The sequence below is a fragment of the Acanthisitta chloris genome, unplaced genomic scaffold (assembly GCF_000695815.1).
Source record: "Acanthisitta chloris isolate BGI_N310 unplaced genomic scaffold, ASM69581v1 scaffold301, whole genome shotgun sequence".
NCBI lineage: Eukaryota > Metazoa > Chordata > Aves > Passeriformes > Acanthisittidae > Acanthisitta > Acanthisitta chloris.
In genome coordinates this window covers 50,354-66,505 of record NW_008654169.1, presented here as the reverse complement: position 1 = coordinate 66,505, position 16,152 = coordinate 50,354, and the positions used below count along the sequence as shown (strand labels likewise).

General features: G+C 41.4%; 1 protein-coding gene across 1 annotated transcript in view; it reads left to right on the top strand.

Moving 5' to 3' along the window:
* LOC103810470 (thrombospondin type-1 domain-containing protein 7B-like) overlaps window positions 1-16,152 on the top strand; it is a gene marked incomplete at its 5' end in the record, with an annotated part of 101,931 nt that overhangs the window by 59,692 nt on the left and 26,087 nt on the right. The window contains 2 exons of the mRNA XM_009083365.1: window positions 7,433-7,566; window positions 8,285-8,438. Of these exons, the coding sequence (XP_009081613.1) occupies window positions 7,433-7,566; window positions 8,285-8,438 (288 nt within the window). The remainder of the gene's footprint in view (window positions 1-7,432; window positions 7,567-8,284; window positions 8,439-16,152) is intronic.

The window sequence follows — 16,152 nt, the reverse complement described above, 5'->3', positions numbered from 1 at the left end:
AGGAGCATCCAGATGGCTTTATGGCAGGAATCCCCTGCTGCTTTCCTAATTTCTCCTCTTTTCCTCATTTTACAGCCAGAATTTTACAGTGCTGCTTTTTTTTTTTTTTTTTTTTTTTTTTTTTTTTTTTTTTTTTTTTTTTTTTTTTTTTTTTTTTTTTTTTTTTTTTTTTTTTTTTTTTTTTTTTTTTTTTTTTTTTTTGATGGCTTCATGCTGAAAGGTCTTTATCTGAACTTTTCAGGATCTGTTTTTAAGCTGAGATGTCATCCAGTTAGTGCAGGAAGTCAAGCATTTCCAGATTTTGTCCCCTGCTCCCTGAGGGCTCCCTCAGCAGCCTCTAGCGAATCACTCAACTCTTCATCCTCAGTTTTCTCATGTGTAAATTAGGATTAAAGTTGTGCAGTTTCCAGGGTCAGGCTATAAATAGATAATCAAGAGCAGGGGAAACTTCAGAGGCTTGATAAGTGTTTTCACCCCTTTCAGAGAGAAATGTTTCCACAGTTTTTGAAGCAGTGGAGTAATGGTGAAGGGTCTGTTTCTGTAGGGGCTTCCACACTGCCTGCAGGGCAGACACTGGGAATTGATGCAACTCTGTCTGTGCTGTCGCAATTACTGCCCTGACTCTGAACTCATATTCTGCAGGTAGAATGAAATGTATCCTATCCTTTTGTCAGATACAAAGTTTTAGACAGGTCTAGGTTTTCTTGGTTCAATGCCAGTGAAGGTTTTTCAAAAGCTCTAATTGATTTCCTTTTTTCTGCACCACAAAGGAGGTAAAAAACACAAACTCCTTTGATTTGGGTGTAAATGAAAATGAAAAGTGCTGAATTTGCTTCATGAATATTTGTGGAGGTATGTGCTATAGAGGCATAAAAAAATCCAGGAATTCCGATAATTTCAGAAGTCTTAACCACATGCTGATCTAGTCAAACTTTTGTGCTGTGAGTCATTTTGAGCAATCTTTTTTTAATTTTGGTGGCTATTTGCAGCATCCAAATACCTAAAGACAAGTATTCATCAGTGGAAACCGCTGCTTTGCAAAATCCAGATAGCTTGAAAGTTAATTCTTCAACCAGTTTTAATACTAGTGAGTGGTTAGAATATTTCTGGCAATCGTGATCAATATATAAACTGGCATGAAATAAAATCAATTTTATTTTAAAGAGAACTATTTAATGTTGAAATTTTAATGAGATAATTTCTGTGATGTAGTGTTTGTTAATGTGCAAGTACTTGTCCTTCAGCTATAGAGTTAATTCAGTAAAGCTTTTAAGTACGTGCTTAGATCTGCCAAATCAAACATGCACTTAAGTAATTAACAAAGCAAGGACTCCATTTTTAATTCAGTTTAAAAGGATTAAATGAAAGGAACTCATTGTTAAAAACTATCTGATTTGGATTAAACAGAATGTGGAAGCAGTATTAGAACATTATAAAAATTATTCAGTTAATGTATGGGCACTTTACAACCAAAAAAGAGATTTGGATGGACTAGATGGAGTCAACATAGAAGTCAAATTTTCAGGTTGTTACAGCAAACTGATGTTTATGAAGGTGTATTTCCCACTGTACTCTGGATCCATTTGTGTCAGGCTGGTTGCAGGATTGTTGCTGGCACTGACCCAGATGTCACCAAGCGGTGGCCATAAGAGGAGGAGAGGATCCTTTTGCATGGTGACATCCCACTGCTGCCTCTTCTTGCAGCCTGGATGTGCAGGCAACATAAAAATGGGGGTGGAAAAAAGTATTAAAGGTGAGCAAATTACTGGCCAGTCTCAGTATAAGTGGTTTTAAAATCTGCACTTGATTTTCCTTACTGGCAAGTGTCTTTGCAAACCAGAGCAACTCAGCTCTCTTTCCTATACAAGATCTTTTCTCACTTTAGTGTTCCTCATGGTGGTCTATGCAGTTTAAAAATGGGTTGTTATTTCTTCAGTTCTGGCTGTTTCAAGGTATTAGGTCTAATGCAACCTTGGTATAAGGGCAGTGATGTGAAATGAACTTATGTTAGCAATGAATTTCACCCATTTGTATTAGAAATGAATAGCACAGAGGTAGTCCTCAGGGTCTCAGGCAACTGCTACAGTGATCAGTTTGGTTGTTCTAATATAATAAGCAGATATTGACTTAGTTGGAGTGAACACCAAGATTTACTGTCATGAAAGCTAAAATATCGACTGAGGGAAAACCAGAGTCAATATTTACCTTGAGGGACAATAAATCTTGATGTTCACTGAAATATGAAGTTACTATGATTTTCAGAAGTGTTGAACCTCATTCTAGTTTGCTCTGCAGCAGGTGCTCATCAGAAAGGCTACCTGAAGTATAGGTATGAGTTCCTTTTAATGAACCACATCAGCTGAGCAAGTGTGTTTGTTTCTATACATACTTTGCAAGGTCACTATTGTTCCTGACCTACATTTAAATAAGTAAGTTAGAGAACATTATAAATCACACCAAAGCTCCTTGGTGGTTAGATATTTGGACTTTTCATTGAAATGCAAGTACCAGCTATTAAAAGAGAAAATAAATGCATTAACATTTGTATACCTTGTTGAAGTAACTGTCGGCATCAATATACATTAGCAAGGGCTCAGGGTTTGCATTGGACTGAATAGGAACTGGCTTCTTTCATTAGGGCAAGCTTTAGCAGTCTGTCTCTTAAGTAACTTTTGTCCTTCTTCCCTTTAATTTGATTTTAGAATTCAGGTGTTAAAGTAGTAGTCCAGGTTAATTGTGACTACAAAGAGGGATAGAGTGGTCCTGTGAAAGTCAGCAGCAAAAGTCCCCTTGACTTCAGTCAGGCATCATTTCACCCCTTGGTTCATTGAGCCCCAAACCCAGCATGTAAATATGAATAAAAATTGAGGAAAGCAGTGCTGGAAAATTATGTTTATTTCTTGAGGCAGTAAGAGATGAAGCCAGGCTGGTCCCCTGGGCACTGAGCTCTGCAGCTCCACACAGGTCAGGTGTCTGCAGCTTCCAGCATCTTTCTCCCCCCCAAGCCCCGCAGAAGAACAGGCCCCTGTGCCTATCACATGGAATTAATTTCATTTCTATCCTTCAGGAGGTGGATTGTGGTACTAAGCTCCATACATGTGTTGGGGGGCTCAGTCTGAAGGGTTTTCTAAATGCACTGTCATAGTGGATTTGTATAAGTTTGGGGAAGGGTGAGCATTAAGCAGATTATTTTCAAAGGAACTGTTGTCTTTGTGCTTGGGAAGAGAATTCCTGTATCTGCAGCAGAGGTAGTGGCTGGCAAATGTGATGTGGGAGACCTAGACTGTGCCTAATTTGAAGGCTGCATGCACTCTGTGTTACAGCCAGGGATGCATGGGAGCACATCACAACCTGCTCCAGGCTCAGGCACTTTGGGTTGGTGAGGAGTGAGGACACCACACTGCATCACAGCCTCTGTTCAGAATTGGGAGAGGGGTATTCCCATGGACCCAGGAGGTGAGAAGTAATCCTAGGTTCCTCTGCTTGGTGGAGCCCAAAGAACAGTGAGGCTTAGCCAAAATCCTTTGAAAATACAAAATCAAGAGCATCATCTGTTTGACCTCCTTAACTATCACAGCTCCTAGTGAAAGGTAGGAATGAAAGGCTTTTAAGGGTTTATTGTAGGATTTTTTTTCCAAATGCAAAAAAAGAGGAATTGGAGGTGATTCAAAAGAAATTCTGACAAGCCATGAGAGAGAAATATGAGGAAAACATTGTCCTGTGGAGCAAAGGACCACATGCCACATCACTATGGTTTTTAAATGCAAAGATGGAGTCACAAATTATATTCACAGCTTCCTTAACACATACCCACAGAGTTCCACCCATGGAAATCTTGCTTCTCTTTAAGACTCCCATTTAAAAGCTTAGCAGCTTCCACTGGTGCATGTGGTAACTTGTTCTGAAGTAATCTGTCCTTCCCAAAGATGCAAGGTGGTTATTTACATCTCCCTAGTGTCCCAGAGGTACTGCCAGAGATGGCATTGCTCAGTGCTGATGCAGGGCAGAAGGGAGAGATTGTTCAAAGATGGGACATGCTGTGGTGTCAGCACAGTAAGTTCAGAGAACAGGTCATTTGATGGTGAGTGTAACCTGGAAATCCTGACCAAACTGAGGGTACTGAACGTGTCAGCAGTACAGTATTGAGGTACCACAGGGATGTGCAGCCAGTGCTGCATGCCATCCCTCCTGGCACAGAGTGGGATGTCTGTCTGTCTGTCTGACTGTTGGAGGAGAGCTGGCAGGACTTCATGTGTCATTGGACCAGCTTGACAGCAGAATACAAATGCTCCAGTAATGGCTTTATTATTATGATCCCACCTGCTCTGGAAAGAGCACATTTGAAGAACTGCTTCATGTTATGTGTTTTTGTGTTGCTGCATATGGGATTTCTGTTTTGACCTCAGATTTTGGTTCATGTGGCATCCCATGCCTGCCCAACCTTGACTGGTTTTCTTACACAGATATCACATCAGGTACAGGAGGTTTTGACCATCCAAATGCATTTGTGGTAAATGCCTGGAATTACACCTCTACTGCTATCCAGGGGTGGGCTTTGCTTGTTTGGAGGGGTCAGAGGTTTAACAGATGTTAAGATAGAGCAATTAGAGGTCACTGAGACAACAAGATGGGATTTTCAAGTTCTTGGCCTCATCCTGGGTGCAGGCAGCAGGGCAAGCACTGAAAGGCTGGCAGTGCTGTGAACCTGCAGGATTCACAGCGGTATCATCTAACCCTGAGGAAGGGTCATTAGTTAGAGCAAGGAAAAGAATCTTAAATGCCCAAAGCAGTTTGTGCTGGCCTCCCCCCACCCGATGCCCCACTGTGCCTGTGGAGGGGTGCAGGCAGCACCACAGCATCACCTCTCAGCTGCTCCCAACCTCAGCTTCCTCTCCAGAAGTCTAAAGAGCAGGAACAGGTCACCTAGCTCTTAATAAACTTCATAAGTAGGTTTTACTATCTTTGACACTACACAGTGAGGTGCCTCCTCCTCGGGCTGCAGATTCCCTGCCCCTGGCAGCTGGTTTTGTCTGAGTTTGGCTTTTTGCTCTTTCTGGTTTTGCCTCCCCTCTGTGACAAGGGAAACACAGATCATGCCTCAAGCACACATTTCCCTCTCACTAATTGTCTCCTGTGGACAGCAGTATGTTTTGTCAGGCAACAGGAAAAGCTGTAGTTTTTCCTTCCCACTGTGGAGCAGAGAAACTAATAAATACTCCCTGTCTCTACATCCATCTCCTGGATGGATGTCTGTGGGGAACACAAAGGCTTCACAGTGCCTGAAGAGGGATTGCAGTTGTCCCTGGCTTGTGCAGGGGTATGGCTGCAGGAGTCAGTGACTCTCTGGAGGTGACAGGATGGGGGGCAGGATGGTGGCTTTGCACCACATGCTTGGCATGCTGCTGCATCCCACACACCCAGGTCCCACTTGGTGGGTGCACTCCTGTGTACACCAGGTAATATTAATGAGTCTGGCACATTGGTGGGTGCACTCCTGTGTACACCAGTTAATATTAACGAGCCTGGCACGGCTAATTAGCCACTTGTGGTGCTGCTTGCTCAGTCTGGGAAACTTAGCCTGTATATGCACTTTGTCCAATCCACAGGCACCTATATATCCTAGAATTAGGGTGAGTACCACCACCTCAGTGAGCAGACACTGTTAGGTCATATCTGAAGTGCACTGTGATCTTTCAGGGACCTTTGTGCAGATCCAGCAGGAGCTCCACACATTCCCTGGCTCCTCCACAAGACTGTGGTGTGACCCCACTCACTTCGGCAAGAAAGTCATAGCAAACGTTATCGCTAACGTCATCGCTGATAACAATTCACCCCTGGTGAATGTTCTCACATGTTACTTGTGCACAGACCATGAAAAACGATCTCATAGAACCATAGAGTGGTTTGAGTTGAAATGAATGTTTAAGATCATCTTGTTCCAACCCTCCCTACCCTGGGCACCTTCCACTAGACCAAAGCCCCATTCAGGTCTCTAATTTGTGCTTAATAATAGGTAGGAAAATGGTATTAATCATACTGTTGCCTTTGACCCCTTTGTTTCCCCTCCCTTTTCTCTGTGAAATGTGATGTTCTTGCAAGTTCATGTTGTCCTTGCCCTCACCAGTCCTGACTTTGGTTTCCCACTTTCCTGATTTTTCTCCTTCATTTGTTTTGCACTTTTCAGCATCTCTTATTCTTCTTTCCCTGCAAAACATGTGCCTAACATATAGGCAGACCTATAGTTAAAATTAATTTCTGACATTCTCTGTCCCTGAGGGGTTTTCCTTTGCAAGTTATCTTCCTTTCATTTGGTATGCAGATGTTTTTTAATGGGACACCAGTTTTGTTTTCAGACTGGTATCTCAATCTTCTTGTCTTCTGACCTCCAAAATGTTGCAAAGAAGGTTTCTTTATTCTTGTGGCCACAACATGCAAAGTCCTAATCTGTTATTTTAAAATGAGGCTGTAAAATATGAAATTCATAGCTGAATTTGTTTTATTGGGGGGTAGTTGAGTGGAAGGCTATTGATTTATAATTATTTTAATGGTGAGATGGCTCCACATCAGCAAGGCCTAGATTTTGGTATATGGAAGAAGCAATTTTAGGTGTGTTGTATTTTTCCTGAGCAGCACATTATGCTTCATGCAAAGCAACAGGGAATTCTGTGTCTTCAAATCAGGTTCTTCAGACAAGCCAGATTCAAAGTAAGTAACTTTTATTCATCACTGTAATAGAATTGTTGATGCATTCATTTATTTAAACCTAAAAATCTGCTGAAGTGCTATATCTCAGTGTGCTGCTTGTAACAACCTGAATCTCCAGCACCTTTTATCAAGCTTTTGGCTGTATTTTTCTCTCTACATAGATACCATAGTTCAGGTAAATACACTGTCGTGTTTGATTAGGAGATATGTTAAAGGTAAGTCACTTGCAGGGAAAAAAAGCATTTACAGTTCTTATGTATAAAATGAAATTTGTAGGAGGCATGAAATTTCATTCTTTTATGGTAAATTACTTACAAGGGCACGTTAGGAGCAAAGGTAAATGAGTGGTGATTTGAAGTTTGTACCTTCTGAAACATGAAAGGATGTGGTACATATGGTCCTGGTGAATGACGTGATAGATTATAGAGAGAGCAGGCAGAGCAAATGAAACTGTAATGGAGTTCCTCTTCTGGCTGCAGGAAATAGCTGTTATTTATCCTGCTTCCTAAGAAGCTGCATGCATACTGCTGTTTATTATAGACTTAAAAATCCCTTGGCAAGTCAATAATGAATAAATGAACTTAAAGCCATTACAACACCCTTAGCATGAGGAGCGTAAGTCAGGATATTTTTCAGCGCGTCTTTTTCCTGGGTTTGGCTGAGGCATTTCTGCAGAGATGCTAACCTGGATGGTTCAACTGAACAGTTTGATTCTTTCTCCTGGCAGGTGCACGAGGCAGTCCCATGCTACAGCGAGTGCAATCAGTATTCTTGGGTAGTAGAACCGTGGTCTCCGTGCAAAATCAACAGCGAACAAAATTCCCTCCACTGTGGAGAAGGAATACAAACGAGGAAAGTCAGGTGCGTGAAGACAAAAGCACAGGTACTCCAGATCAAAAAGAGCTGATACGTACTTGCATAAATCTGCAATATCCCTCCATCTGGCAATGAGTATGTTGCTGAGTCCAGTGTATCTCCAATGAAAAGAAACGTGTTTATGCGCACTGGTTTACAAGAAAAGCATCTCAGAGATGCAGCCTTGGTTTTTTTCAGGAAGACAGCATGATATTTAAATTAGAATTCTTCAACCTAAATGCCATGTATACATAAAGCTCCCTGAGGTGCAAAGCCTCCATATTCTGATTTGCTAACATTTTCCCCAAGTAATGGCACTGCACGCACCAGAGTGGCATTCATTATTACTGAATATTCATTCCCCAGGCACGGGGAAATGCTGAGTTATTTCCAAATGTTCAGATGTTACTAGCAGAAGCACAAAGGTTTCTTCTTGGTGGTTGTCATTTTCCTTTTGCTCCTCTGTCAGCCGATCAAAGTTAAAATCCCTGTGTATGAAGTTTGAGATGTTTATTTAAAGAATATTAAAGAAAATCTGTGAGTCACAAAAGCCTGTCGTGCATGTAGCTGGTTTCAATTTGCATGAACATATTAATTCTGCTTTTTGACCAGCCATGCTTCATGCAGCTGTTGTCATGTCTAATGTCCTGTATGGAATTGAGCAGACTTGTTGATATCCATTGCATCTGTGGTACTCTAATGAAAATGTCTGTTTTCTGTGTAGGTGTGTGAGCACTGCTGAGGACCATGGAGGGGAGGCTGTGCCCAATGCTCTGTGTAATCAGTCTGAAATCCCAGATACGATGCAGAAGTGTAGCTTGTACTGTCCCAGTGAGTGTGCAGTATCTGACTGGGGACAGTGGAGCAAGTGTCCACAGGTAGGCTCTGCTTCTTGTGTCTGTGGCAGTGTTCCTCATGCATCAGTTTTGGCTTGTTCTTCGACCATTTCATGGCCTAGTTATTTTCTAAGAAAGTAAGTTATTTTCTGAGGGATGTCAGGCTTAATGGATCCTGCCAGTGTGGTTGAATCTGGAGATATAAATATCTCTACAGAGACTGAGCTATACAAAGTTGGTTAGTAAAACACAGAGTATTACTGTGACAGTTGATTCAACACATCCTTCCCCTTGGTCTACAGGAGAGGGCCCACACAGGCAGAGTGTGTGAAGGGTCTAGTGTTCGAGATGCAGCAAGAGCTGTCTGTCTTAGGAAATATTTGCAGGAGAGAGCTCTGTCAGTGATATATGACTACTATAACAACCTGCTGGTAAACTGTAGTGGTGACACTCCTCTGGACAGGTCTTGGTCCTTGAGGGAATGACAGCTCTCCCCTTCCAACACACACTATTTCTGTCCAGTGTCTCCTCCTCAAAACCTTGAGGGGAAGATTTGAGGCAACAGCAGCAGAAGTGTACAGCAGCAAGATGCCTGGACAATTTGTCATGTCAGGAAATACTCAAAACTTTGTGAATTATGCAGGGATTCAAGCCACTGCCAAGTGCTTTGTGTTTCCCTAAGTATGCAAGATGGAAAGAAGCTGCAAATTCTGTATTGTGAAAACTCTCTGCCCTCAAAGCATGTGATTTCAAACCTATTGTTTCTCTCTGATCGGTGTTGAAATAGGTGCCAGGTTTAATCTCACAGGGGTTTTTTAATAGACTTGCTTGATGTATTTAAGTGACAAACATATATTCATTGCCCCCGTGTTAACAGGGCCATTATCGAAAGTCTGAGTGGTTATTGGACAGGTATTTATACTACTGCTGACACAGGTAATTTCCTTCCATAATATTTTGTGTAGCGTATCAATATACTCGGTAAGAACATGTCAAATAAAATCTTGTGTTTCATTTCCTGCGTTCACCTCCTCCTGAGTAGCATAGCTTTGATGAAGTATAACACTCTTGTAACCAATACAAATGCTTGGATACCTTTCAAAGTCCCACTGTTCTTGGGCTCTTTCTTTGCCATTGACTTTTTCAGACATAGATTTTCTTCATTTTCGCATGCAGTGAACTAATGCAGAGATCCTCAAGGCCATTGAGTGTTTTTCAGGTGCCTTGGTGGCAGTCAGTTGGTTACAAAGGACTGCTTGAAGCTTTGAGCACCCTAATATCCTGAAGACAGGCAGCCTTTTAGACTGAAGGCTCCTTTTTGGCAGTAGTCAAGGCCCTATAGCCCATAGAAGCAGGAAAAGAAAGCTCAGAGCTTGTGGGCTGCAGTCCATCAGGCATCCCAGCTCTTGGCAGTCACAGGGCCACATGCCACAGTCCCTGTGTCTCCTTGTACATCCTTTTGCCATGGTGGATGTTAATTCATAAATATGAGGGCATCTGCATGCCAATGCAATTAACTGAACAATATGTTTTCACAAGCTGTTCTGCAACACTTTGTTGTGAAACTGAGATGACTGTGTGCCGATGGAGCATGTGTTTCAACAGTTCTGTCCAGATACAAAGCAATAAACAGCTTGAAGTTTTATGGGCAGATAAAGCCCTCCCTTTGATGAGTTTACAGCAGTGCTGTCTCCCTTTTACAGCTACTCTGGCTGTCTGTGTTTGGTTTTGAGAGGGAACCACACAGCACAGTCTCTCCAGGCTGCACATGCTCAACATCTCCAAGGCAAACACAGGGCTTGCTGTCAGTGGAGAATGACTGTACTGTGCTGGTGGTGTCTCTTTGGTATGTGTGGGGCCAGTAGTGTGATGGGGCAGGGATTGAGGGAAATGTGATGGCCAGGAGTGAGGCATTGCCACCACCAGGGTGATTAATGGAACACTCCGTCTCCTGAGTTGCCTCTAGGAAAGAACAATGATCACTGAGAATGGCCAGAAGCTGGTGGATGTGGCCAATAGTATTACAAAGGCAATGGAGTCTACAGAGTTCCCTCATTCCCTCTGTAAGGGAAGAGCTACATATGGTCAGTTGAGTAGCTCCACTGGTTGTGAGAGCTTCAGTCTGGACCTTGCATGGAAACCCTACAAATAGACACTCAAATATAGAAGTATGCATCTGGAGCTGAATCTGGTGTTAAGTCTTTTGGGCAGACCTGTTGTGCCTCCAGTCTTGTGTCAAATGTCTTCCCACAGAGCCCAAACTATACATCAGTAAGTTTGCATGTGCAGAACCTCTTGCTCATTAGGGCTGTCAGTTTAACTGTGTTTGAGGGAATTTTGCACAGTAGCTGGTATAATCATGCATGGTTTTTGATTCATGCCAAGCTGGAAGGAAGTGCCTGTCTTCTGGGGATGTGTAAAATGCCTTTATGAATATTCACCAAACATACGTTTTCTAAGTATGTCTCCTTTCTCTTCTCCAAGTAATCCGAAAGATTCGAAGGGTCACATCATATTGCAATGTAAAAGCAAAACCATAGTTTCTGGCTGCTCTTTTTCAAGCACATTTACATTTCATAGCCAAATAGTTGGCACTCTTTTAGTCATAGCACTCTCGTGAGGCAGCTGCCAAAGAGCATTCTGGGAAACCTTTCTGTAGTTGTAGTCATGTTTGGCTTGCTGGAGATAAAGAAGATTTATGAAACTTGACAAATTCTAGTTTGTGAGAAATGAACAATCACGATTTCAGCCTCATCTTTGCCCGAGGAGCACTTTGATTTGAGATATTTACCTAGGATTTTGGTCAGGTGAGAATTCTTTTCCAGTTGCTTTGGTGTTCTGTTTATGTTTTATAGTGCTGATAATAAATTCATCTTGATAGCAGAATAACTAACTCTTATCAGCTGAATATAAAAACACCTTTTAGATTATCCATTGTACCTTTTGTCAATATGTCATTGTACTCCGGATACTTTCCAGGGTATTACTCGGTTTTATCTTGTAGCAATATTCTTCCCATGTGAATTTTCCACTTTCAGGATGGTAAGTGATCTTGAATCATGTTGAAATCAATGAGTCATAAAGGTGGTGACTGCTTTGTCAATGGAAGGTATTTTCTTCAGTACTTTTTTTTCCTGCCAAGACTTTGTATTTGTTCTACCTTTTTTGGCTGCATTTCCCTTTTGCTTTTTAATATTTGTGGTCTTTTATAATTTCAGATGCTCCCACAACTTTTTTATGTGTGTTTTTCAACTGAATTGCAATTTTTGCATCTTGAGTATGGTACTATTTAACACTGCTACACAAAGGTAAATTTTGGTATTCCATCTAGTGGCACTCTGCTGTGGCCCAGAAATGAAGTATCTGAAATACAATAACTCAAGGTTAGTTTGAGATTTTGTCTCTATATTGGATTCAAAAAACTCATAGTTACTGATTTAAAGCTTCCCTTCACTTTATGGCAAGAAGTAAATTCAAAATGGTTTTCCCTCTGATTGAGTACTATTTTTTGGCTCATAAAGTTTTCTTCTTTGACACTAAGTAACATCCACTTAACTTAAATTTCAAACCTTTAAAGCTCTTTAAAATAACAGTTTGAAGCTTGCTAGTTAAAAAAGAAAATAGTCATAAGCAAATTAGGTTAACTTGCATTTTGCTTCAGAGATTTCATATTTGTTCCAGGGACGATAGCATGTTCAGTCAGACATCATCACTTGATTGCTCAAAGACCCAGCTAAACAATCTGGGAACTGAAATCCTATCATCTCTGTTACATATTCACTGATGGAATAGCACACACTTCCTCCGGCGTCTCGGCTTTGTATTCATCTGACTTGGAAATGTAATTAATTGACTTCAATTGAATTCATCAAAGCATTCTTAAAAAGAGTTAATATGCGAGTGGTGCTACAAGTCCCTGAAATAATTACCTCAAATCTATTTCGTTAGCTCCCCGTCGGGTGGATAGCTGTCGCGGCCCCCGTCGCTGATCAGAGTGGCCTCCTTGCTTGCCTCAGCTGTTGGCATTTCTAGCAGCTAATTCCAAGAGGTCTGAAATTAGTTAATTATAGGAGGTTGCATGTCTAGTGAGTGAGAACAGCTGTCTCCATTTCAAGGAGCATTTTCCTCATGGATCAATAGTGATGTACCACGTCCAGGACTTGCGACAATTGAGTTATTATTCCCTCGAATCTGCAGGGGGAGCGCGATATTGCCACAGCTGATTGGATTAAGAGTGTCACCAAGCAATGCAGCCAGCTCTCAGGTTTGCTGTGGCTTTCGTCATAGATGCAAGTTGGAGTTGTTACTGTTTGGAAATGCCAATTGGAAGAGAAATTTTGGACTTTGTAGATGCTGGGGCTCACTGTATGCATGACTGAAGTCTTTATCACAAATAAGATGCTGGGGCTCACTGTATGCATGACCGAAGTCTTCATCACAAATGGTACCTGTATACTGAATCACAGAATGGGCAAGGTTGGAAGGGACTGGTGGTGGTCATCTTGCCCAACCTCTCTGCTCAAGCAGGATGCCCTAGAGCACATTACTCAGTATTGTGTCCAGACAGTTTTTGAATATCTGGACCATCTCTGGGTTTGTCATGGAAGTTTGGCAGAGGACCTGCAGTGTGGAGGCTGGACTGAAGAGTGAGGCATGCACAGAGTTGTATTTCTAGCCCAAGAGATCATTTATTCAGGTCAAGCAGGAGAATTATGCTGGTCCAAGGCTTTTTGGAACAACATGCACTGCTCCTTATGCATAGCTGTGACTTGGATTTTTTTATATGTATAGCTTTGTCAAAAAAAAGTCGTAACTGCTGTATTTTTTAGATTCATTGTTTCCTTTTTATTCATCTTTGTTAACAATCATTTTTTAAAGAATAACGGTTCTGTACGGAGGCAGGTAAGGTTTCAGGAGGTTTTTAGATGCATCTGAAAAAGAAAATTTATGCAAATGCAATTTCCTTTCAAAAGACTGCTCATGTTATTGTAAATGGCTTGTTAAATTGTTACAAAACATCCACACTGGCATGAACAATATAACGGTTCATTGCTCTCTTAAAAATAGTCAAATCCTGTCGCTGCTTTTGCATTTACCTTCGTTTGAGGTTGTATGTTTCCTTATGAATAGCCAGTTAAAAATAATGTGGCCAGCTATTTATAGTCAGGATGCATTATACAAGCTGCCTGATAAATTAAACAGCTTAAAGGGCCCTCTAATGGGTTACAGCCTTAGTGCTGTACAATTATGATGCATATGAAAGCCCAGATCAATGGACAGCTTTTAAAATCCATCACAAAGAAGGTCTAACAGTTTATATTAACATGTGATATGTTAACAGCTCTTATGCTGGAACTTAGCATTCATAACCTTGCAGTTTTATTTTATTTAATACTCTTCTAGAACAACCTTTCTGTGCTTTGTCTGTTCTGTTATTGTCTGGAGCAAAGGCTGGGTACATCCTTTGTGTATGTTTTTGTCCCTCACTTTTTATGTTAACTTAAAATAGTGACAAGTGGTAATGGTGAATGAATGGGATTGGCTAAAAGTAATATTAAAAAATGCAGTAGTCAATAGTGCCAAGAGTTCCCCTATAGAATCAAGATGATAGCTGTTATAATTTCTAAACAGTCCTTTGAGAAAAAACTTTGATTTATTCCTGCCTTTGCATTTTATCTACCTCTCATTGCTTCAGAATATTTTGTTTCTGTGGTGGTTTATGTAATCTGGCCTGTAGATCCCTGGCTCCAGCTCAACTATTTCATACTTCATGGAAAAGAATAATGGAAGTGGTGAGATTTAATGTGATAAAGTAGGCTGGGACAGTATAGTTATACCCTTGAAGAAACTTACTGTGCCTGTGTATGACACCCTACTGCTCTGGGCTTTTAATGTGCCACCTCAAGTAGGTCCTCATTATTATTTCCATCCAGAGATTAATTTCATTCCCATCACCAATTCCAAAGGATGCATATGTCAGAATGCACACCTCATTGCTTACAGTCATCAAGAAAGAATCTAGACAAACAACATAGTCTGTAAAACTTAACAGCCAGAGTGATCTGGCACCTAACCTTGAAGGTACATCATGTTCTCCAGGCCTCTGGCCTTCTACCTCTATGTATCACAGCTACTTCCATTTCTCAGGACTTGTTTCCTCTCCTATATTGATGGCCAGTTGGCACCCATATTCATTGTCCTTCTTTGAGCCATAAATATTTATTTCTAGTGTGGGTGATGCCAGAAGTTGGTTTCAGTTGTCCAGAATACAGGCAGAAATTGGACAGAGGTTTTCCACTTGCTAAGCAGGTGGTAAACTCAGGTGGTCTCCAGGCTGCAGCAAGAATTTCTTATCCTGCCTGGTAGCAGCAGCCCTGTGGCAGAGGAGAGCCTCAGTCTCCTGGAATATCAGGAAAAGGTGCCAAGACTCCAGAGTTGCTTGTACTGCAGTTTCCTGCAGATGTCCCTGGAGCTGAGACCCAAGTGAGAGGCTAAATTTCACCCCACCTTTCTCACTTAGGTCACCTCACATGGGGTCTGGGCAAGAGGTACTCAGTCTGGATCCCAGCACGGATCAGTGAGCTCTGTGTGTGTGGAGAGCTTCAGCACCTGCATAGGTCCTGCACTGTGCTCAGTTCAACCATCATCTGGCTTTGAAGCTGCCTAAATCTGTCCTAATGAATCGTTGCAACCTAAATCCATCACCTTGGCTTTCAGTTTCTGCCTAAGGAGATTTGCTGTTACTCCCAATTCTACTCCATTATTACATACCAAATTCTCTGACTATGGAAACTAGTTACAGGATTTATAACCCCAGGCATAAAAATAAGTGGCATGAGCATAAAGATGTGATCTCAGAAATACAAGTCAAACTCCCACTACTAAACACATCTGTTGTATGCACCTGCCTTTCTCTTAACAGGGTTGTCAGCTGCCCCTTTTCCTCTTTCCATGTGCTTCCACTGTCGAAGTGTTGGCTAATACTGAGCACAAACCAGTGGTAATAGCCTTACAGGAGGTAATGGCTCACTTAATGTAAAAAATAATTAAAAAAGCTTCATCTGTCATCAGTGAAAGCAGTAGTTACTAATAGAGCAGTAGGAAGTAAAATAATGTCTTTGGAAGTATAGCATCCACTCAGTGGGAAGAGAGGAGTTGTAAATGAAGCTACTCAGTAAAGCATTGCTGAATCACAGTGGGGTTTATTTATTTAAAACCCATAAAATTGTAGATTCACATACACTAGTGATTAGAAACATGGGCAGATCCAGTCTTGATCCATATATCTGAGTGGCACCTTCATTGTTTTCTATGGAAAAGTATTTGAACAGTCACATTAGTTTTGTCATTTTCTTAACTTGTGAGAATATTCAGAATCAACCCCTTCTGTTATTTTCCCCTAATCTTAATTAATTCTGTGGTAATTTCTTGCTTTAAGTACTCAAGTAATGTTTCTTTCTTTTGCTGCCTTTCCTATAAATTGCTGACTGCCATTTCCATCCTACCTCCTAAGCATGATATTTGCCATTGATGGTGATTGGTTTTTCTCTCAGTATTTGTTAAGATCCAAATTCAGGACTAGACATGCACCATTGGTGATGGCAGAGGTGACATAATATCTTCCTCCTGCCATGGGCAGGGACACCTCCTCACTAGATCAGGTTGCTCAAGGCTCATCCAGCCTGGATTGAACACCACCAGGGTTGGGGCAGCCACCACATCCCTGGGCAACCTGTGCCAGTGTCTCATCACCCTT